This window comes from Callospermophilus lateralis, chromosome X, assembly GCF_048772815.1.
Source record: "Callospermophilus lateralis isolate mCalLat2 chromosome X, mCalLat2.hap1, whole genome shotgun sequence".
NCBI lineage: Eukaryota > Metazoa > Chordata > Mammalia > Rodentia > Sciuridae > Callospermophilus > Callospermophilus lateralis.
The window spans coordinates 12,080,868-12,104,005 of record NC_135325.1 but is presented as its reverse complement, the minus strand read 5'-3'; the positions used below and the strand labels follow the sequence as shown (position 1 = coordinate 12,104,005).

The 23,138-nt window shown below is 36.7% G+C and overlaps 1 protein-coding gene across 1 annotated transcript in view; it reads right to left on the bottom strand.

Moving 5' to 3' along the window:
* Positions 1 to 9,818: 9,818 nt before the first annotated feature.
* The window catches only part of CXHXorf58 (chromosome X CXorf58 homolog), a 32,208-nt gene continuing 18,888 nt past the window's right edge, over positions 9,819 to 23,138 (bottom strand). Inside the window, exons 6-9 of the mRNA XM_077106949.1 lie at positions 22,625 to 22,756; positions 15,430 to 15,659; positions 12,664 to 12,823; positions 9,819 to 12,005 (exon numbers count right to left, since the gene is read on the bottom strand). Coding sequence (XP_076963064.1) covers positions 11,829 to 12,005; positions 12,664 to 12,823; positions 15,430 to 15,659; positions 22,625 to 22,756 — 699 coding nt within the window. The 3' untranslated portion in view covers positions 9,819 to 11,828. The remainder of the gene's footprint in view (positions 12,006 to 12,663; positions 12,824 to 15,429; positions 15,660 to 22,624; positions 22,757 to 23,138) is intronic.

Below are 23,138 nucleotides of genomic sequence, written 5' to 3'. Positions count from 1 at the left end.
GCCACACCCCCAACAAACCACTTCCTCTAGCCCACACACCACCTGCCTCCAGTCACCACCCAGTTAATCCCATCAGGGATCACTCCACTGATTAGGTTAAGGCTATGACCCAATCATTTCTTCTCCAAACTTTCTTGCATTGTATAATATGTGAGCTTTTAGAGGACATCACATATAAACCATTTTATATATAAAATTATATATATATATTTCAGGTTACCAACATGACATTGCACCACAGTTGGAATGAGAGGCCCAGTAACACACCATATGTAGCATTTCTACCATACAGATAGATATAAATAACATCAAGAGCACCGAACATTGTCAAACATAGTAAAATAATTAGAAGTGATGAGTTTTGGGCAGGGAGTATAGCTCAGTGCCAGATTACATGTGCTTAGAATGTGCATGATCCTGGATTCAATCCCCAGCACCCCCCAAAAAAAAGTAAAGAGTTTTGAGTGCTTAATCCTGAGCTTCTGGGGCTGGGGTTGTGGCTCAGTGGTATAGTGCTCATCTAGCATATATGAGGCACTGGGTTTGATCCCCAGCACCACATGAAAAAAAAAAAAAAAAAAAAACTAAACAAAATAAAGGTGTTGTGTCCATCTATAACTAAAAATATTTTTTTAAAAAAACCTGTGCTTCTGATATGGTTTACTTAGTTGAAAGTTTATACAATTCAGTTTTTCATTTTGACTGCATTTAACAACTGGCTCACGAAATTCCTGAAAATTTAAAAACCAGCGTGAGCAAGCTAAGTTATGAGCTTTTCCAGCACGTTTTTGTCTGTATCTTAACAATTCTCTTGCTTTCTTTTTTTTAACTTTAATTTTTGAAATGAAATGCATACATGCACAGAGTTTTAAAAATCAAATATTTCTATAATGACTGCTATAAAAAACACTAGACACTGCCCCTCTTTACTTTTTGATTGTTAGAGGCAACCATTTTAAATATTTTAACTGATTCTACTTTTTTGGGGGGGTGAGTACGAGGGATTGAACCCAAGGGTGCTCTCTCTACCACTGTGCTACACCCCTAGCCCTTCCTACTTTTAAAATTTTGAGCCAGGGTCTTGTTAAGTTGCTTAGGGTCTTGCTAAGTTCTTGAGGCTACTCAGAAGTTGTGATCCTCCTGCCTCAGCCTTCTGAGTTGCTGGGATTGCAAGCATGCACCACTGCACACACCTTACCTGATTCTTTTGGTATTTACCTGCATATCAATAAATTAGATACTTCTGTTTCTTTTTTTCATTTTTATTTACCTGCATATCTATAAATTAGATACTTCTGTTTCTTTTTTTCATTTTTTATTTTTGCCTTACTGGAGATGGAACCTGGATCCCAATGATGCTCTACTACTGAACTATATCCCTAGCCCTTTTTATTTTTTCCTTTGAGACAGGATCTCCCTAAATTGCCTGATCTGGCTTTAAACTTGCAGTTCCTCCTTTGCCTCGGCCTCTCGTCCTCTCAAGTCTCTAGGATTTAAATTAGATACTTATTAAGTTTTAGTTTTGGATATTGCTGTAGACTGAATGTTTCTACCTCTCTCCTCTTTACATGTTGAAATTCTAATCCTCAAGTGATGCTATTAGGAGGTGGGGGTCTTTGAGAAGTGATTAGGTCATAAAGATGGAGCTCTTACGAATGGGATTAGTGCCCTTATAGAAAGGTCCCCAGAGAGCTCACTTGGTGGTCAGATTCTTGAGATAAATCTTATCTAAACTTTCTGGAGAGTATAACTCTATCTCCCAGCATCATTAAGTGCTAAGTTGAGACAGAAGGCAGGGGTTTCAACATTCAATACATGAACTTTTGCTTAATTCCTGTTTGGTACAGTACCCTGGCCCTTAGTTGTGCCTTATGTTTTTTCTAGGCCAGAGAACTTTTGTTTTGCCCCCTCCAGACAAAAAAAAATCTAATCTTGTGCCTAAGTAAAGGAAGGGCATTTGTCTGACTGCAGGGTGGGCATATTAGTTTCCTAGGGCTGCTGTAACTGAATACCTCAAATGGGGTGGCTTAAAACAAGGGAAATGTGTTGTCTCACAGCTCTGGAAGCTAGAAATTCAAGGTTAAGATATTTGCAGGGCCATACTCCCTTTGGTGCTTTGCTGGCAATATTTGACCTCCCTTGGATTACAGCTGCATAACTCCAATGCCTTCATCATCACAAGGTCTTCTACGTGTCTGTCTTTACATGGCTGTCTTCTTATAAGGACAACAGTCATATTGAATTAGGGACCCACTGTACTCCAATATGACTTCATTTTAATTTAATTAAATTTGCAATAACCCTATTCTGAAATTCTGGGGTTTAGGACTTCAACACTTTTTTTTTTTAGTGGTTAGGGTTGCAATTCAATCCCTAATGGTGAGGAAGGGATTTGGTGTTGTGATTCCTCCTCTTCCTCCCCCCCTCTTTATTTGCAGTGCTGGAGGATGAACCCAGTGCCTCACACATGCTAGGTGAGTGTTCATCCATTGAGCTTAAACCTCCAGCCCCACTCATTGCTTCTTTTTTTAAAAAAATATTTTATTTAGCTGTAGATGGACACAATACTCCCCTACCAGTACCCAGCTTCTTCTTTGTTTTTAGTTGTAGTTGGACACAATACCTTTATTTCAAATATTTATTTTTATGTGGTGCTGAGGATTGAACCCAGGGTCTCGCACGTGCCAGGGTCTCACATGTGCGAGGCGAGTGCTCTACTGCTGAGCCACAACCTCAGCCCAGTACCCAGATTCTTTATTATCAAGTGATGAGAAAACAGCATGTCTACCTAGTAGGACATTTCCTAGTTTTGGTGCTTCCCAGGGCATTATCTACATAACAAAATTTCATGAGAGAATTTCACACGGTTAGCAGAACAAGAAAAGTGGCAAATGTTATAACAAACAAACTATTGCCTTGGAAGGGTCTAAAAGGCCCTGGATGCTGGTGGAGAATAGCACCAGTGATTCCCTAAGCCATGCCAGTTTTGAGCAGTCACAAAGTAGGTATGAGACAGAGAGACGCATCTCTGCTTCCCTCTGTTAATGGGCAGACTGACACCCAGGCCTGGGTAGGAGGGGCTGTGTCAATCACTCAGATGACTTTCTAGGATACAGAAATGGATTGTAAAACCCTGTGTTAGCAGTGATGATGCCATTGCCTTCTAGAATGAATCATAATACCTTTATTTTATTTATTTATTTTTATGTGATGCTAAGGATAAAACCCAGTGCCTCACACGTGCTAGGCAAATGCTCTACCACTGAGCTACAGACTCAGCCCCACTCATTGCTTCTTAAACAGATTTTCAATAAATTCCTTTGCCTTTACTCCTCACTTCTTTTTATTTTAAATGTAGATTGACACGATACCTTCATTTTATTTATTTATTTTTTGGTACAAGGGATTGAACTCATGGGCACTCAACCACTGAGCCACATCCTCAGCTCTATTTTGTATTTTATTTAGAGACAGGGTCTCAGTGAGTTGCTTAGTGCCTCGCCATTGCTGAGGCTGGCTTTGATCTCGTGATCCTTCTGCCTCAGCCTTCCAAGTCAATGGAATTACAGACTTGCACCACCATGCCAGGCTATTTACTTTATTTTTTATGTGGTGCTGAAGATTGAAACCCAGTGCCTCACACATTCTAGGCAAGGGCTCTACCACTGAGTTACAACCCCAGCCCCTACTCCTCACTTCTCAAGGTAAACTTTTGTTACCAATTCCTGACTCTCTGGGGATCCTTTGGTATAAACTAGTTTGCTTCTTAGCTTTCTTGAAGACCAGTTTAAGACTCCATTTTCCAGATCTGCTAAATCAACTAACACTCATTCATAGGCTTTCCAACTGAAAATTTACTACTGTTTTCTCTGATTTCTATTACTGAAAATTATCCCTGTTTTTAGAAAAATCCTCTTTATTCTAATTTTAGTAGGGTCTGAGGAGGGAGCAGAGGCACAGATATTCAAGCAAACATTTTTTTTTTTGAGACAGGGACTTGCTATGTTGCCCAGGCTGTCTTCAAACTCCTGGGCTTAAGCAATCCTACCTCAACCTCCTGAGTAGCTGGAACCATAGATGTGCACTACAGTGCATGGCTCAAGTCAGCATTTTTTTTTACTGTAATATTATTTTTCATTACTGTGATAGACCATTATGTTTTTTCTCCTTTAAAAATACATTAATGCCCATCATTATGTACACCAATAAAATATGGAAAAAATAAAAACATATTAATGTAATTTAAAAAAAATTGACCTGTGTTTTTCCTTTATTCTTTGTGATGTGCTATTGATTTTGTATTTTATTTTTATGGCATTTTATTATATGTGTATGAATGTGTATATATGAAATTCACTCAAAATATTTTCACTTTGTTCCTTTTGTGGCCGTAATTATTAGTTTTATTTCATCATTATTTCTTTTTTTTAAATATATATGTATATATATTTTAGTTGTAGGTGGACTGACACAATACCTTTATTTTATTAATATGGTGCTGAGGATTGAAATCAGTGCCTCACATGTGCTAGGCAAGTGCTCTACCACTGAGCCACAACCCCCAGCCCCTCATCATTATTTCTTAAAATAATTTTTATAGAGGAGGTTCTGTTAAAAAAAGCATCCACTTGGGATTGGGGCTATAGCTCAGTGGTACAGCACTTGCCCTGCAGCTGTGAGGCCCTGGGTTCAAGCCTCAGCACCACATAAAAACAAATAAATAAATAAAGATATTGTGTCCATCTACAACTAAAGAAATATTTTTCTAAAAAAGCATTCTGGGCTGGGGTTGTGGCTCAGTGGTAGAGTGCTTGCCTCACATGTGTGAGGCACTGGGTTCAATCCTCGGCACCACATAAAATAAACAACTAAAAAAAATTTTTTTAAATATAACTAAATATTTAAAAAAGTATCCACTTTACAAGCTGGGTATGGTGTGCATGTCTATAATCCCAGCAATTTGGGAGGCCTAGGCAGGAGGATTATAAGTTCAGGGCTAGCCTCAGCAATTTAGCAAGACCCTGTCTCAAAATAAAAAATAATAGGGCTGGGGATGCAGCTCAGTGATAAAGCACCCCTGAATTCAACCCCCAGTACCACAAACAAACAAGGATTTACTTTGTGTATCAAATGTGCTAGGTATTCCCCTAATATTTGGTATATATATAAATATTTATTGAATGAATGAACTAATTAATACCAGTAATGCTGATGGGCACATTATGAATATCTTCTTTTCTCAGAATTATTCACAGGATGCCTTAGGAAGACCTTACCCATATTGAAAATATATATTATATCTCCATAGTATATTTTCCTGACAGCATCAAAATTGTCCTTTTAATATGAAACTTAAATTGTGCTTTGCCTTTGCTGAAAACCCTCAAATACCTTTCCATATTATTCAGAATAGAATCCAGATTCCTTAGGATGACACAAAAATTCCCTATACAATATTTTTCCCTATCTCTGATCTTATTACTCCAGCCACATTCACCTTTAATTGCTATTCCTTCTGCATGGAATATTCTTCCCTAAATTCCTTCAGGACTTTTCTCAAATCACCATATCAGAGTTGTTTTTAACCTAATCTATATAAACCAGTAAAGTCCTGCCAATCCCCATACTGTTTTATTTTCTTTCATAGCATTTGGCACTTTGCAATATTTATTTCTCTCTCTTTTCTCCTGAAGCCATAAGCTTTATGAAATAAGCCACTATGTTTTGTTCTTCTTGGCATAGAGTTGGTGCTGAGTGACATAGTTTTAGAATGAATGAACTTGCTCATGTACAGTAGAGGTAACATGTTATTCTTGTAAGTATATAGTTATTTTTAAAGGCAGCTGGACTTGGATTTTATGTTCTTATCTAGATAAAATAACATATGCCTGAAACAAACAAAAAACCGAAAAGTTCTGCACCCAGGAAAATAACTTTTAACTGGACCATGGAGAATATTCTGAAAGCTCAAGCCAGTATTTTTAACCAGTTCTACATCTTCCCAAATGGAGCCTTCTTTCTGAATTCTGTCACATTTCAAGCCATAACAAAGCCTTTAAGAAAAACAATTTCTCTGATCTCTATATGTGAAGAGTAGAGAGATGGATGTAAGGATAGAAGGAGAGAGAGAACCACAATTGGTTGATTCAAAACTCACACTCTATTCTTATAGCACTCTGCCTCCATGAAGTAGATAAACAGCAATCTAGTACTTACCATTCAGAGAGAAAAATGGCTGGAAAGAAATATGACAATGGATACAAATAACTATATATAAAAATGCTTAACACCTCTGGTGTAAGTAGTATCACTCAAGATTTTATCCCAAGGATATAATTCAACACAATTAAATGACAGTGTGAGCTTTGACCTGCCCTGCTTCAAAAAAACCATACAAATCCTATGTAAAATGAAAAACAAATCTTTTAAAAGTCATAGTTGAGCTTGTAAGAAGGAAAATCTTCAGGACTAAAAAGTAAAGAGGGAATTGTATATATTAGCATGGTGAGTGACTGATGCCCTGAGCACAGTGTAGATACAGGAAACCTAAAATTTCACGATCTTGGACTTAGGGAAAGTAAGAGATTGGAATTGAGACCGCTGCATAAAGTCAGACCCAAAAAAGGAGAGTGAGATCAAAAGAAACAGAAATAGAGGGCTGGGGATGTAGCTCAGTCATGTAGAGTGCTTGCCTAGCATGCACAAGGCCCTGGGTTTAATCCCCAACATGAAATAAGGAAGGAAGAAAGGAGAGGAGGGAGGCAGAGAAATTAGAAGCTAGACAATGTGGGAGATTCATGGTTAACTGAAGAACACAAAATACAAAGAGAAAATCTTAAAGGTTGTTAGAAAAGAGAGATCATCTAAAGGCAATAACAATTAGGCTTGGCAGCAGCAACCAGAAGACAATGGAACAATAACTTCAGATTGCTGAACAATAACTTCAAACCACTGTTGATGTAGAATTTGATACATACTGAAATTACATATTTAAGAAAAGGACAACCAAAGCTGAAAGAATTCTCACCAACAGATGCTCATTAAAGAAACTTCTAAGAATACATGATAAAGAAAGGATAAAGAAAAATGATCCCAAAGGAAAGTCTGAGATTTACAAAATAATATCTAATTTGGAAGTTAAAAACAAGATAATGTTAAAATATCAGCTATAACAATAACTTGTCACAAGGGGATGGTGATTAGCAGCCTGCCTCTGAAGAGAGTGGAGCTGTTAACTTCAGACTTTTAATAGCAGGGTTTATTTTGACATATTCGTACATGCACATAATATGATCATTCTCATTTCCCAATATCCCCTTTCTTTCTCCTCCCTCCCTCTGATGTCCTCCCTTCTATTTTGGTGGGGGGCTTCTCGGGACTGAACCCAGGGGCTCTCTACCACTGAGCTACATCCCCAGCCCTTTTTATTTTGAGATAGGGTCTCACTAAATTACTGAAGTTGGCCTGGAACTTGCAATCCTCCTACCTCCCTAGTTGCTGGGATTATAAGCATGTACCACTGTGCCTGGCTCTAATTTTTTACATTAGTGTAACTTTAGCCTTAAGTACACATGACAAAATTTAAGAGTAATCTCTTAAGAATAGAAAGAGAGTGTAAGACTTCCAAAACAGTAAAGGTAAAAACGTGGAGTCAAAAGAATAATCTGAAAAGAAACAGGAAAAGAGGAAAAAAACAAAGAAAATGCAGGAAGAATAGCACAAAATAAAATAGTAAAAATAATTCCAAATACATCAACAATGAAATAAAATTATTATAAAGTATAAATGTAGTAAATTCACAAGTTAAAGAAAAGCATATGCAGATTGGATTAAAACAAAATGATCCAGATACTTTCTGTATCCTAGAGAAAGTCTAAAATACCAAGATATGGTTTATCAGAATAATTAATGTTAGCTGCTGTAACAAATAACCCACAAGATTGCTGGGCTTAACAGAACAAAATTTCAGTTTTTTTTTAATTTAATTTAATTTTTTTTTTTAGTGGTAGGGATCAAATCCAGGGCCTCAGGAATGCTAGACAGATTCTCTACCACTACATACCCAGCTTCAAAGTTTATTTTTTGACCACATCACAGTTCATCAAGCCAAGTTCCTGCTCTTCCTCAATCAGTGACTTAGGAATCTAGTATTCTTCACTCCTACTTCTACTACCTTGGAGTTCTTTGCCTCAGACCATGTGAACAGAGGAATGGGTAGGTAGGAACAGAAGATCACATACCCATGTACAATATTTTAGGGGCTAAGCCTAGAAGTGGTATACATCACTTCTGCCCACATTCCTTTGAAGAGAACTCATTCACAAGGTCCCAACATAACTACAAAACAGGTGTTTTGAAATTTGTTCCTAGGAAGAGGAAATGGAATTAGTGAGCATCTAGCCAGGACCTGTCACATGAAAACATTGAGAATAAAAAAGATGAAGGGGCTGGATGTGTAGCTCAGTGCTAAAGCACATGCTTATAAGCATGCACAAGGCCCTGGATTTAATCCATAGTACCAACCCTTCCAAAAAAATATAGGAAAGGATATGGATTTGCCAGGCTGACATTAAGCAACAGAAAGCTAGAAGCTTATGTGTGTTTGTGGTACAGTGGTGCATGCCTGTAATCCCAGTGGCTCAGGAGACTGAGGCAGGAGGATTGTGAGTTCAAAGCCAGCTTCAGCAAAAGTGAGGTGCTAGGCAACTCAGTGAGACCCTGTCTCTAAATAAAATACAAAAAATAGGGCTGGGGGACTGGGGATATAGCTCAGTTGGTAGAGTGCTTCCCTTGCATGCACAAGGCCCTGGGTTCAATCCCCAGAACCACAAAAAACTAACAAAAAATAGGGCTGGGGATGTGGTTCAGTGGTTGAGTGCCCCTGAGTTCAATCCCCAGTAATCTGCCCCTCCCCCAAAAAAGAAAGCTAGAGTAGCTCTGTTCATATTGGAGAAACAGTCTTCAAGGAAAAATGCGTTATTAGGAATAAAGAGAGTAACTATATAGTGATAATATATTTAATTCACAAGGAAAATATGTTAATTCTGAAATTATATATGTGCCTAATATTGTCTTCAAATAACATAAAGCAAAATTGACAAAAAAGTGTCAGTTTTCTATCACTATAACAAATACCTGGGAATCATCAACTTATGAAGAGAAAAGTTTACTTTTGGCTCACTGTTTTGGAGGTTTCTGAACATAATGAATTAGTTCTATTGTTTGGGCCTTTGGCAGCACATTGTGGTGATGGCTAGTGTCAGAGTAAAATGGATCACCTTGTGTTCAGGAAGGAAAACATAAAGGAAAAAGAAAGGGCTGGGGTCCCATTATCTTATTCAAGGGCATGTCCCCCCATGACCCGAAGACCTCCCACTAGGCCCCACCTGTTAAAGGTTCTACCACCTCCCAATAGCCAAGGATGAAACCTTTCTCACATGGACTTTTGGGGGACACCAAAGGTCAAAACTATAGCACAGAATTATGAGGCAAAACTGACAAGTCTACCCATTGTGGTAGGATATACATAACGTACACTTTTCTCAGTAATTGGTGTCACACAGACCAAGAATTAGGAGTATATAACAAAACATTACGAGTGTGTATATTCAGAAAGCATACTATACAGAAAATAATACAATTAACCAGCTTGATCAAAAGGACAAATACAGAACTTTGTATCCAACGTAGACAACGTATATTTTTTCTTAGGAATACAGGAAATATTTATGAAAACTAATCATGTACTTGGCTATAAAGCAAGTCTCAATGAGTTTCCCAGAATAACATACAAATCATGTTCTCTGATTACAGCGCAATTAGGTTAAAAATAAATGACAGAAAAATAAATTTTAAAATATAAATAACAGAAAGATAACCAAAAGAAAGAAGACTGAAAATATCTATCCTAGTATTTATTACCTACAGTAGTAAAGAATTAGAAACAACTGAAATATCCAATGAAATGAGTATGGCTAAGTAAATTTTGCTTTATCAACCCACTGGGCTCCCAGGTGACCCTTAAAACTTATTTTTTTTTCAATATTTATTTTTTTTAGTTGTAGTTGGATACAATACCTTTATTCCATTCACTTACTTTTATGTGGTGCTGAGGATCGAACCCAGGGCCCCACACATGCTAGGTGAGTGCTCTACCGCTGAGCCACAATCCCAGCCCCCTTAAAACTTATTTTTAAGTGCATTATGTTTAAGATATAATATTAAGTGAAAAGCTTAAATCTGTTACCTATGATTATAGTCATGTGAAAAATATATGGGCATTTAGACAGATTAAAAAGGTATAATCAAATGAAAATATTTTTGTATTATATTGTTAGGATTATCCACAATTTTGCTTTTCAAAGGATTTTCAGTCACGTGGTTATATTGTTTATGTGGGATATCATGAGGAGGAAGTTACAGTTAATGAAATATGAGAGGTGGGTACCCTGAGATACAGAGTGTGCCCTTCCTTTGTCCTTTTCCTCATCTTACTACCTGAAATCTCCCTTAGCTTTGTTACTTATTACATGGAATATGAGTGGATTGAATCTGACAGGCATTTGACTGGATAAGGAACTGCTTTGCAAATTAACAAAAAGATGCATGACTCATGAGGACAAATAGGTGTTTTTCTATTCAACCAGTGTACAGTACAAGCTGAAGACAAGGAGATTATCAAATATGTGTGTCTATGTGTGTTTGTGGTACTAGGGACTGAACCCAGGGGTGCTTTACTACTAAGCCACACTCCAGCCCTTTTTATTTTGAGACAAGGTCTCATTAAATTGCCCAGGCTGGCCTCAATCTTGCTATCCTCCTGCCTCTACCTCCCTAGTCACTGGGATTACAAGTGTGCACCACCAAGCCCAACTTCCCTCTTTTTTTGGATATCAAATGAAGATGTGTTAGTAACAAGGAGTGCATGTTTATGTTAAATATATTCTAGTGGGAATCATACATATTTTCTCCAATATTCTTTGCCATTAAAGAGAATATTTTAGCAGAAGATAAGATCCTTTTGTAGATTAATATGTCTGAGTTAGATCAGCAATCATGTATTTTAAATGTTAAGCAAAATTTAAAAATTGTATTTTTAAAATTCAATAAATAACTGCACTTTTTAAAATTATCACAATCTCTAGTAAGGTTTGATATATTCCAGTAGCCTGGATCACAGAAGAAATTAATAATTTGCACTGTATCAGGACTGTGAATTTATCAATTCAAAATGAAATTGATAAATATTACTCTAGTCTTTATACTTGAAAGATATCCAAGGTACAATATTAGAGCAGATGCAACATTCTGCCCCAGGTTCTTATAATGCTCAATTATGATTAGGTATGCTATGTCATGCCTACTGTAGCAACAAATCCATTATTATTTTTATTATAATTCAGAATAGGTCATTCATAAGCTGTTCTGTAAAAACAACATGTAACTAAAAAAAGACACTGTAGGCTGACTCAAGAGCATTCTTTTATCTTGTGAATTCTAATATTTATGCTAAGCATGGCCTGTTCAGATATTTTTTAAAATGAAAAAAATCAAAATTGGATAAAAGTCCCAGGGATTAATTACTTATCATTTCTTGAATAAAACTGTATTCTGCTAGTTTGAAGGCTTTTAGTAGAAATAATTTATTTAAATTAAAATCCTGTCAGTAAAAAATAATTGCACCCATGTTAATACAAAAGGCTTACAAATATGTCACACATTTGGTTAACACAGCAGACCCAGGACCTGTTTCTATTTGATTGTCCTTTATTTACAGACAGACAAGCAGATTGTTAAACTACTTTGGTTTTCTGTCAATTAGCTGTGTATCAACATGAGGGAGAATAATCAATATGCAAGTCTTGATACCAGGCAAATAATTCCTTTTCTTCTTTTTCCAATTCACTATCTGATGTAGATTCATTAACTTTCACAATGTCAAAAGAAGGGGTAGAGATGATGATTGTCTCTTGTTTCTTTGCACTTGCTGCATTCTTTTGCAGTTCCTAGGCAGAATTATAAATAAAAGTGTGAGTGTTTTATATTTGGCTTTTACTACTTTATATTTTTTGACTCTTTATACTTAGTCTAATCACCCCCAAATTTATAGCAGATTTTTAAAAATTTCCAAATAATACAAGAATACTTGTTCATTATAAATATTCTGACAATATGAAAGCATATTGAGGCAGACTTTACATAGTATAGCCTTTTATAAGTTTAGATAGAGCCATGCCTATAGTCTCATACTACTTGGGAGCCTGAGATGGGGGGCAGCTTGAGCCCAGAAGCTTGAAGCCAGGCTGGGCAACATAGTAAGACCCTATCTCTCAAAAACGACAACAACATTTTAGACAGAAATGTCTTCCATTCTGAGAAAACCACCATCGAGATGTGCTGAATTTAACAGCATCAACATACGGAGACAATAGCTTTTTTTGCCAACTCATGCTGATGTGAAGCCAAAACAGCTGGTGTTTTTCAGAACAGCTACTAAAATATGTGTTACTAAGATGAAAGTTGCTTTATACTATTTGAGGTATAACATGCCAAAAGTGTTTTGGCCTTGAAGTTGTAGATTAGGAAAATCTTACACAAGTAGAATTACTTATGGACAGTTTGAATATTGTTCAAAACAATGAATTATGTACAAGTTAAACTTACGGTCACCTCAGAAGTATTCATGTTTTTAGCCATCTTATAAGCTTTTCTCATTTTTTCAACTTTCATTCGAGCTTGCTTGGATCGACGACCTAGAGGTTTCATTTCACTTTGCTGCTGGTAGGGCTGTAATAAAGGCTGCATAATTGCAAAGGATGGACACCTAGAAAATGTTTGTATTATAGATGGAAAAAGCATTTAAAAATTTAAAATGTAAAGCAAGTTCCAAATTGTATTACAGCATTCCCTAGCAAATATATCATATACTTCAGTATATAAAGCAGCATTGTGTGTGAATTTTTTTTTGTATCAGGAATTGAACCCAAGGGCACTTTACTACTGAGTCACAATTCCAGCCATTTTTATTATTTTGAGACAGGTTCTCACCAAGTTGCTTAGGGCCTCACTAATTTGCTGAGTCCAGCTTTGAACTCGTAATCTTCCTGCCTCAGCCTCCCATGTCACTGGGATTACAGGAGTGTGTACCTACTTGTGTATGAGTTTTTAGTTTAACATCATCATTTCTGCTTGAGTTTACATAGGACTGTGCTTTATCTGGCACTTATGGAGGTGTACAGGTGATGATGTTGATGGTGATGAAAGTGGTAAAATGAAGTAGTAATTTAAATAAGCTTTCCTGGAAAGTACTGTGCAGTAGCCATTTGAATATTCTTTTACACCATATAGTAACACCAAAAAGCAGCATATTTCATAATAGTGAAAAAATAAATAAACTATTTTTTTTGGTACCAGGGATTGAACCCGGGGGTGCTTAACCACTGAACCACATCCCCAGACCTTTTTAAATGTTTATTTAGAGATAGGGTCCTGCTAAGTTGCTTAGGGCCTCGTTAAGTTGTTGAAGCTGGCTTTGAACTCCTGATTCTTCTGCCTCAGCCTCCTGAGCTACTGGGATTACAAGCCTGCACCACCGCACCTTGCTAAAACAAGCTATTTTTTAAAATTGATGTTGGGATTAGACACAGTTGGTGCCCTGCCTACAACCCCCTTGGCCTTACCATTGCAGGCACATCAGTTCAGTTTCTACCTGCCAGCATCTGCATCACTTCATCTGAGAGCTGTCTTTGAAAACAAGAGCCTGTTCGAGGAAGACTGAAAGTGCCCAAGAACTAATACCTCTCCTTCTAAACAATGCTAAAGCAATGACTAATGATACTCTGGCCCCTGTGGGATAGCTCTGAGTTGCATGTTCTACACTGGCTCTGATATTCCCAGGAGGGATTAAACTCCAGTTACCCACTGTGGTAACTTGCTTGCAAACACACAGTTTTGGCTGCCTTCCCTTCTCTGTTTCGCTTTTCTATCCTCTTCCATTAGTGGTTCCTGGGATCACCTCCCAAATAAACTACTCAAACTCAAATCCTGATCTCAAGGCTTGCTTCTGGGAGATCTCAGATTAAGACTGCATTCAACAATGGCTTTATGAAAATATATTTTACTCTTCAGTTGATTTAGAATTTGGCTACTTATGTGGCTCTTAAGTGACTCATCCTTGGATCATCAATAGCAATAATCCAAATAGCAGGGAGTCTCGGTTATATATGGTGGCAAAGAAAAAATTACATTATTTATTTGACCTTTGTGGTATTAGGGTTAAGTTCTATATTCAGTGCCTATAATGAATGAGTTAGAAAAAATGTATTTCATAGTGATAGACCATGCCCAACTAGGCCATCTGCTTGGCAAATGTATAGCCTTGATCATAAAATAAATGAGTTAAATTATATTACTGGGTCAGCACCACTCATCTATAATCCTGAAAAAAAAAGAACCCAGCATGTTTGCTTTACAGTGGATCATCAGTGTCTTCTTCATGTACTAAAGGAGTATTTTTCATTCCAAATGAGTACGTAGAAATAGATTGCCAGTATGTCCTCTTCTGTCTTACCATCTCTATCTTAGAAAAAAGTCAGCTTTATTTGTAAATAGGATGGACAAGGTGAGTCTTAGTAATGGAAAGAAAAAAAGGAATGTAATTGGAGCAATCACATTCTGTCCATGTTGTTTCAGATCATAATACATCTATTCTGCTACAACATCCATTTCCAAAAGGTGAACTGGTTCACATGCTATTGGTAAAGAAAGGAATAATGTCACTGTAATTTATATGCAATTTATCCTAGGCAAGGGGAGCCAGAATAGCAAGAACAGAATTACAACCTTCAGCACAAAAGGGAAAAAAAAATCCTTCGGCTCTGTGCTGCATAGGCAATAGGAGCCTTTTTTGATTTTATTTGTGAAAACAAAAATTAGTACTTGCACCCAGGGCTGTCTCCCCAGAGAGACACACCTATCCACCCCCAATCCACTCTTACTGCCTTCCATCCTCTTCCCCACTTTACATGGCTCTTAGTTCTTGCCAGGTTGCACTGCTTCTCATGTCCACTTAACAGGCAGCCATGCTGGCCTAAGGTTCCAATTTTATCTGCACTGTTTCCATGTACACAACCTGCTCTAATTAAAGAGTCACCAGCATTTCTCCTCTATCAATGTACAATTTTTATATTTGCTGTGGCAGCCTCCAGCCACCCTGAGTTGCCTATTCGTTGGTACAAGTTATCTCCCCAGGTACCAATTGTCCTTTTTGTTAGTGCTGTGTTTATGAAGTTGCATGTGTTTTGGGCAATCTGCCCCAATCTTATTTTCCCCAAATGCCCTATTATTTATCTTTAGTGAGTTCTTTGGCAGAATGTGAACATTTTTGGAACTGTCTTTAGCATTGTAAGCCTGAGGAAGGATCTCTTTTACCTAACTTGAGAAACAATCTTTAGCTGGTGCTGACGCATCTCTTCTGTCCGTGGTCTCTGTAACAGATACTTCATTTCTTTTTGTAAACGGTTTGAGATTACTCCAGACTCTGCATAATCAACTATGTCATATATCATCATTGTCCTGGGAATGTTTTCGAGATTTAATCTTCGCCAGTGGTTATTCCTGCCACCAGATGACGCAGGGGTCTCATCCAGGAGACTGGAATACTGTGTGGGAAAAAATGATTTGGAATGATTGGTTGCTGGCAATCTATAATGGCTTTAGACACATTTCCCAAGGTTCCATTCAAATGTCACTTAATCCAAGAGCCATTTCTTAGTCTCATCTCTGAACTCTATTGACATCTCTTCTATGACTCTTATCACCAACTAAATGTTCCATCTTTGTACATTTCAGCTCCATTGCTGAAAGGCAGGATTCAAGTCACACAGTATAACACATTTATGCTCACTAAATGTTTATTTAATGCATAAACACTTTTATGACACATATCACTCAGATAAATTAAACTCAGGAAAGGTCTAAAAATTAATACCCAGGTAGCTATGTGTTCTGCATATCGGTTGTGCTCGTTAATGACATAATTGGGTTCAGAGGACATTTGCACAAAACCTTTTTAGAAATAATGAGTTCATCTCTGGTCCTAGGTGTAGACCTTCACTATTCTCATTCAGTGTACTTGTAGAAATTCTACTTTTTTCAACTTACAATTATATCACATTAGGAATTTAAAAATATAAATATATATAATCAATTTAATATTATAAATGTGCATTTAAGAGAGAAATAGGGCAGGAGGAGCTATAATTCTAGGAAATAGGGTAATAGTGAGGTCTTTAGGGTATCCTATGCACAAATACACACACTCTCACACTTTCATGCACACATACACATTCATGGATACACATGTGCATATGCACACACACACACAGAGGCAATGCTCCCTTTGTACCACTTGGGCATGCACAAATTTCAATTACCACCATCTCACTGAATAATCACACCAATCCCCCAACAACATAGTGCCAATTTCAGTTAGCCTGGTGTAACTGGGAGCAATTGCATAAAGTAGAAACAATGCTGCTAGCTCTTCAATTCATAGATTACTACATAAATGACAAATGTGCATCATGATTAGTGACAAATCACAATTTTCAAAATCTGTCAGTGTTTAGTTAGTGCAGATCTGTATTGAGTTTACATGTGGATAGTAAATCATGTAATTGTGTTGCCTCTTTGTCTCACAGTGATAAACTCACGTGATATTTTACAAAAATGGTTAATCAAAAGAGGAGATTAGATGCTGTGCCTCGGAGTATGGTGCAGACATGTCGAGATGGCTACAGTTTCTAATCTAACATTTTCTGGAAAAGTGCCAACAAACCCTAACAATGAGGGAAAGCTGGCTTTTCTGGATATGTCTCTAGATGACATTATAATCCTTAAAAAGGTAGAAACTACCAGCAAGGACAAAAAAAAAAAAAAAGAATAAACAACAGAACAATAGAAAAACTGGAGCTTCAAGATGGCTATCAAATGCTGGTAGGCATCACAGGTAGAGAGGATGCATGAGATTCCAGAACAAGTTTGAGGAAAGAGATGATGATTAAAAAAAAAACAAAAACAAAAACAAAAAAACAAAAAACAAAAACAAAAACAAAAAAACAAAAAACAAAAAACAAGGACCTTTGGAGTGAAGTCTGGACAAAGCCCTTGAATAAGAAGCCTTCAATTGAGCAGGAGAAGTGCAATGACAATTATAAGGCCCAATCAGAGAGGAATCAAGACCAATCGGAGAAACAGCATCAATCAGAAGGAAATCAAGGCCACTTAGAGATCAGTGAGATCTCCTAGCAAATCCAAGAGATCTCATAGTCAATCAGAGAGATCTCATGGCCGATCAGAGAGATCTCATGGCTACACAGAAAGATCTCTTGGCCAATCAGAGAGATCTCATGGTCTCTTGGACGGATCTTGTGGTAGCTCTGAGAGATCTCGTGGTCACTTGGAGAGATCTAATGGTCATTCAGAAAAATATCATGTCATATTAGAGAGATCTCATGGTCAATCAGGGCTATCTTACGGCCAATCAGAGATTACTGAAGATGCTTACCAGGAGGAAGATTCAAATCATCACCTGAAACTGAGTCTGAGTTTGATAAGTTTTGCAATGGAAAAAAAAAAAAAAGGAACGAATACTTCCAGAGACCGGTACAACAAAGAAATAACAAATAACCTACTGAATATAAATTGAAAGATAACATCAGAAAATGAGTGCAACTCCAATGAAACTAAAAGAACTTATGAAAGATATGTGAGTCGTGGAATTGAAGCTTTCCAAATGAGAACTAAATATATAACCAAGAGTTCTCATAGCAGCCCAAAGGAATATTCCTGAATTTCAACTTTCAAGCACTGGGTAATCAGACTAAGCTTTCACTCAACAAGAGATTCTCTACGCTGAAAATTATGAGAAAAGCAGGATCTATCATCAACTGAAGACCAAAATGTCCTTTCTTTTTAGAGGTTCACTCGTAACAGGAAGACTGTAGTGAATTATATTCAAGAGCCTATATACAATTAACTTTGTACTGTTTTGTTAAAGTATTTTGCCTTATATAAGTTTTTTAAAGTTATTATTTATTTATTTTTATTTTTAAATGATTTTATTTATTTATTTATTTATTTTTTAATACATGACAACAGAGATATGAAAAATTGTGGTATATATGTGTATTAAGAATTGTAATGCAAAAAAGAGTACATGTATAATGCCTTATATAAGTTTTAATAGAGTAATTTGTCAAGACTAAGTAAATGAAAGAAGAAAAATGTTTAGCTTTATTTGCATAAAATAACAGGAAGGTAAGCAAGAAGGAGGTGATTTCAAATAATAGATTTTTAGGAAAAATAGCTCTTTTCAGAATTTTTGGCATTTGAGAATTTGTTTCTTTGTTTTGATTTTATTCCTTAAGCTCTAGAACCCACATGAGTCTTAAGTGGACTGCCTCCATTTCATCAGTATAGCAAGGTAATTGATAAGGATCTGTTATGATTCAATGTTCTATGCAACAAAGGTCAGTCTTAAAGATTGATTTATACTTTGATTATTAAAATGCTCAATTTGTATCCTAGCTTTTACATTAGTATAAAGATTTTGTGGTTTTATTTTTGACATGGATTTATTGGAAGAACTTTTAATTCTTCTACTGACATTTTTTTGTGAATATGTTAAAGGAATAAAGTTTAAATATAAATGGGAAAAAAGAGGAAATTGTCCAGCAAAGAAACAGAAAGTGGTAACACTGGAAGGGAAATTGGAATCAAATGTAAATGAAGTTCTGGAAGAAAGAGGTGACTATGGAATGCTGACATTGCCATCATTTAAAAGACTACAGATGAGCACCTAGAGGAACTTTGTGAAGGTGAACTTATCAACAAAAATGAGGAAAGTGGCTATGATGAAAATGATGAAGCTCTCCCAGAGTAAGTGATGCTGGCCCAAAACAGCTTCACATTAAAGGAACTCTGACATATTTTGCAACATATAATGTGCAAAGAATAAAATGTTGTTGACAGTTGATCTAAATTTAGGAGTATGACAACTCACCAGGACATGAAAGATGCTTGCTCCCTATTGTAAACTTCACAACAAAAACAAGAAGGCAAGCACTATTTTAAAATTACTTTTGATAAGTTGTTTTTCATAGCTTTCTTTCTTTTATTTGTGGCACTGGGGATCAAACTCAGGGCCATATGCATGCAAGGCAAGCACTCTACTACTGACTGGGCATATGCCCAGTCCATTTTCCACAACTTTATTGAGATTCATATACTATGCAATTCACCCACTCAGAGTTTACAATTCAATGGTTTGTTAGTATATTCATGTTGGTAAGCTTTTACAAAGAAATAAATATTTTCATTCTTAATGTTTCTAATATTTAAATTATAGCATATTAAATGTGTTAGGTTTTTTTTCCTTTCATTTTCCTATATGATAGTAAGGGAAAGATTTTAATGTTCTGACAAAAAATTTTGTAGGTCATGGGACAATCACAATTTTCCCCATTGATTAAGTTTTCCTTGCATGATTATAGCCTGCATTGTCATTTTTATGATTACACACTACCATGCATGGTGAGACTGCCTGTTTATTTTATTTTCCAAGAGTAGAGTAGTAAGATAAGTGAATGTCACAGAGCTGTCAATGATATTCTCTGTCACTTATTCACTGTGTGATCTTGGGCAAGTTTTTTTGAACCTTGTTAAGCCTCATTTTCTCATGTATAAAAAAGGTCACATGACATGTTCTGAAACTGATTGTAGTTGAGGTTCCACAACTTTCTGAAAATAGTAAGAGTATTAAACTCTACTTAAAATCTATACAGAGATAGTATGTAAATGATAGCTAATAAAAGTATTAACAACAACAAAAAAAAACAATAAAGAGGGTCACATGATGGGCTGGGGTTGTAGCTCAGTGGTAGAGCACTTGTCTAGCACATGTGAGGCCCTAGGTTCCATCCTCAGCACCACATAAAAATACATAAATAAAGTAAATAAATGTATTATGTCTATCTACAACTAAAAAATATTTAACAAACAAACAAACAAACAAAGGGTCACATGATTTACAGACCTGAAGATTAAAGGAGATAACATACTAGTAAAGAGCTAAAAATCAATGCCATGCATAGGAGCTCAATAAATGTTTGCAATCATATTATTTCTCTTTTCCAATATGCCTATCTGGGTCTTTATAGAGAGCTATGACACCAATCCTTGACATATTCACATCTCCAAGTATGTTACCCATGTTCTTAGCAAAGATAGTTGGCACCCCTGACTATGTATTTCCTGATCCAATTCCCTATCTCATAGGTTATCTCTTAAAAAAATAAAGAGGGCTGTAGATGTAGCTCAGTGGTAAAGTATCCCTGAGTTCAGTCCCCAGTACCAAAAAAAAAAGAAAAGAAAAGAAAAAAATCATCAAGAAGTCTCTAAGGCACTGCATTAATTTCATGTTTCACATTGAAGCAACTGAGTGCAGAGCTAAGGCCATATATTATCATTATTATGAGCCATAATTTTGTAGTCCCTTGTTTATTTAGAATTTGCAAAATGAGGATAATAACAGTACTTGCCTCTTTGTATTGTTATGAGAATAAAAGGAATTAGTGCTACAGAAGCATTTTCTGTTATTATTATTCAGGTACGTAATTTAAGCACCCTGATCCAGCACTGCTATCCATCCAGTTAGACAAACCAGAAACCTAGAAGTCATGCTGAATACCTTCCTTTAGCTTCCTTCTGTATCTGTCACCCAGGACAACTGCTTTTTCTCTAATTATCTCTTTCATCTCCAGACTCAGACTTTAAACCACGTTATCACCATTTCTCCTAGAATACTCAGGAGCCTCCAGGCTAATAAAGGACTCTTGCTGCCTTCTAATTCATTCTTTATGCTGCAGCCAGAGTGATCATATCACTCATTAGATTTGATCACCTTATTTCTTGTAACACCACATCAGCTTCTCATTGCACACAGAATAAACAAGAAAAAAAAAAAAACCCTTACCATTGTCTATAGCCCCATATGATCTCTTATCACCCTGCAGCCTGCCTGCATGCTACACCCTTTGTATGCTCTTTTTAAACCCCACAGACCTGTTTTGGAGCCTTGCAGCTCCTCCTGCCACAGAGCTTTTGCCTAAGTGTTGCCACCTGCTCACTCCCTACATTATTAATTATCTGTCCGACAACCATTTCCCACATCTCTCTTGCTCATAAAGCCCAGTTTTTATTCAGATATGGAATAGCAATATCCTCTGGGAAGGAGGGCCCCAGCATATGCACCATGACTGTTTTAACTCAATTGTGGGAAAAGATGCTGTTTCCTTTTATCAGTGATTGGTTTAGGGAGAGTTCTAACCGATGGGACCTGAGAAATCTGTTTGGGAATTCTGGGAAAGATTTTCTTTCTTGAGATGAAGATACCAGGAATTCCCATCTTCTTCTCTTCAAATGGAACTGAGGGGGAATATGATTATCATTCTTGTTACCATGAGAAGAAGCCAAGAGGATCAGAGAGTAGTTGACCCAGAACCCTGATATCCTTGAGCTACTGAATTAGCAAGCTCTGGAACCACCTATCTGAGGACTTCTTTCACAGGTCAATAAATAGCCTTTATTGCTTAAGTGTTTTATGTTGGGAATATTCTGTTATTGTAGCAGAGAGCTTCTAGAAAATAAGAGAACCCTTCCTTATGAGGTCAAATCCCCATCATTTACTATTCTAGTGCCATGTGATTTTTGTTTATTTATTTGCATGTGGTACTGAGGATCGAACCCAGAGCCTCACCTGTGCGAGGCAAACACTCCGCCACTGAGCCACAACCCCAACCCATAAAAGTCACTAAGCCATTTTAAAGTGTGCAACTCAGTGGGGTTTTCTGTTTGTTTGTTTGGTACTGGGGATTAAACCCAGGGGTGTCACATCCTCAGCCCTTTTTATTTTTTATTTTGAGACAGGGTCTCACTGAGCTGATTAGGGCCTTGCTAAGTTGCTGAGGCTGGCCTTGAATTTGAGATCCTCCTGCTTCAGCCTCCTGAGCCACTAGGGATACAGGTGTTGGCCACCATGCCTAGCTCAATTCAGTGGTTTTTAGTATATTTACAATGTGCAAAACCATTGCCTCTAATTCCAGAATATTCTTATCACCCCAAAAAGAAACCCCATATCCCTTAGCTATTATCTCTCCCCAGACCCAAAAAGCCACATATGACATTATGTCATATTACACGAAATATCTATACTAGGCAAATCCATGGAGACAGAAAGCAGACTGGTAGTTCATAGGGGCTGGAATGATGAAGAGTGAATGTTTATTGGATTCCTTCTGGGGAAATGAAAATATCCTGGAACTAGATGGTGGTGATAGTTATATAACACGGTGACTGTATTTAATGCCTCTGAATTATACACTTCTTTTTTTAAAAAATATTTATTTTTGAGTTGTAGTTGAACACAATACCTTTATTTCACTTATTTATTTTTTATGTGGTGCTGAGGATCGAACCCAGGGTCTCACACGAGTGAGGCGAGTGCTCTACCGCTGAGCCACAACCTCAGCCCTTGTTTATATTTTTCAACATCTAAATTCCTTACCTGCATGTAATCTTGCATGGTCACAATATCTACATGATCAGTTACTTTGAACTTCTGGAAAATATGTTCATCTTCCATAATTTGTTGATAAAATTTCTTTTTCCCCATTATCTTGCAAGCATCAACCATTGCCTAAGGAAAGAATAGGAAACAGATTTTTAAAAATACTAGTATAATACCTTTAATGATCAGCACACATTTTACACATATTTTTCTAACAATTATATATCAAACATGGTTACTTTTTCCTAGCAGCTTGCTACTGACTAGAAAGGCTACCTTTATAAAGAGGAGCATATAGAAATTTTAAAACCACTTAAAATTTGTTCTATAGCCATACCTACACAATTTTAAAATGTAGCTAGAGGAGTATTTGAGTTCACAATTCTTTTTTTAAAGACTTTTAAAAATATCTTTATTTTTATGTGGTTCTGAGGATCAAACCCAGGACCTCATGCATGTGAGGCAAGCACTCTACCACTGAGCCACAACCCCAGCCGGAGTCCACAATTCT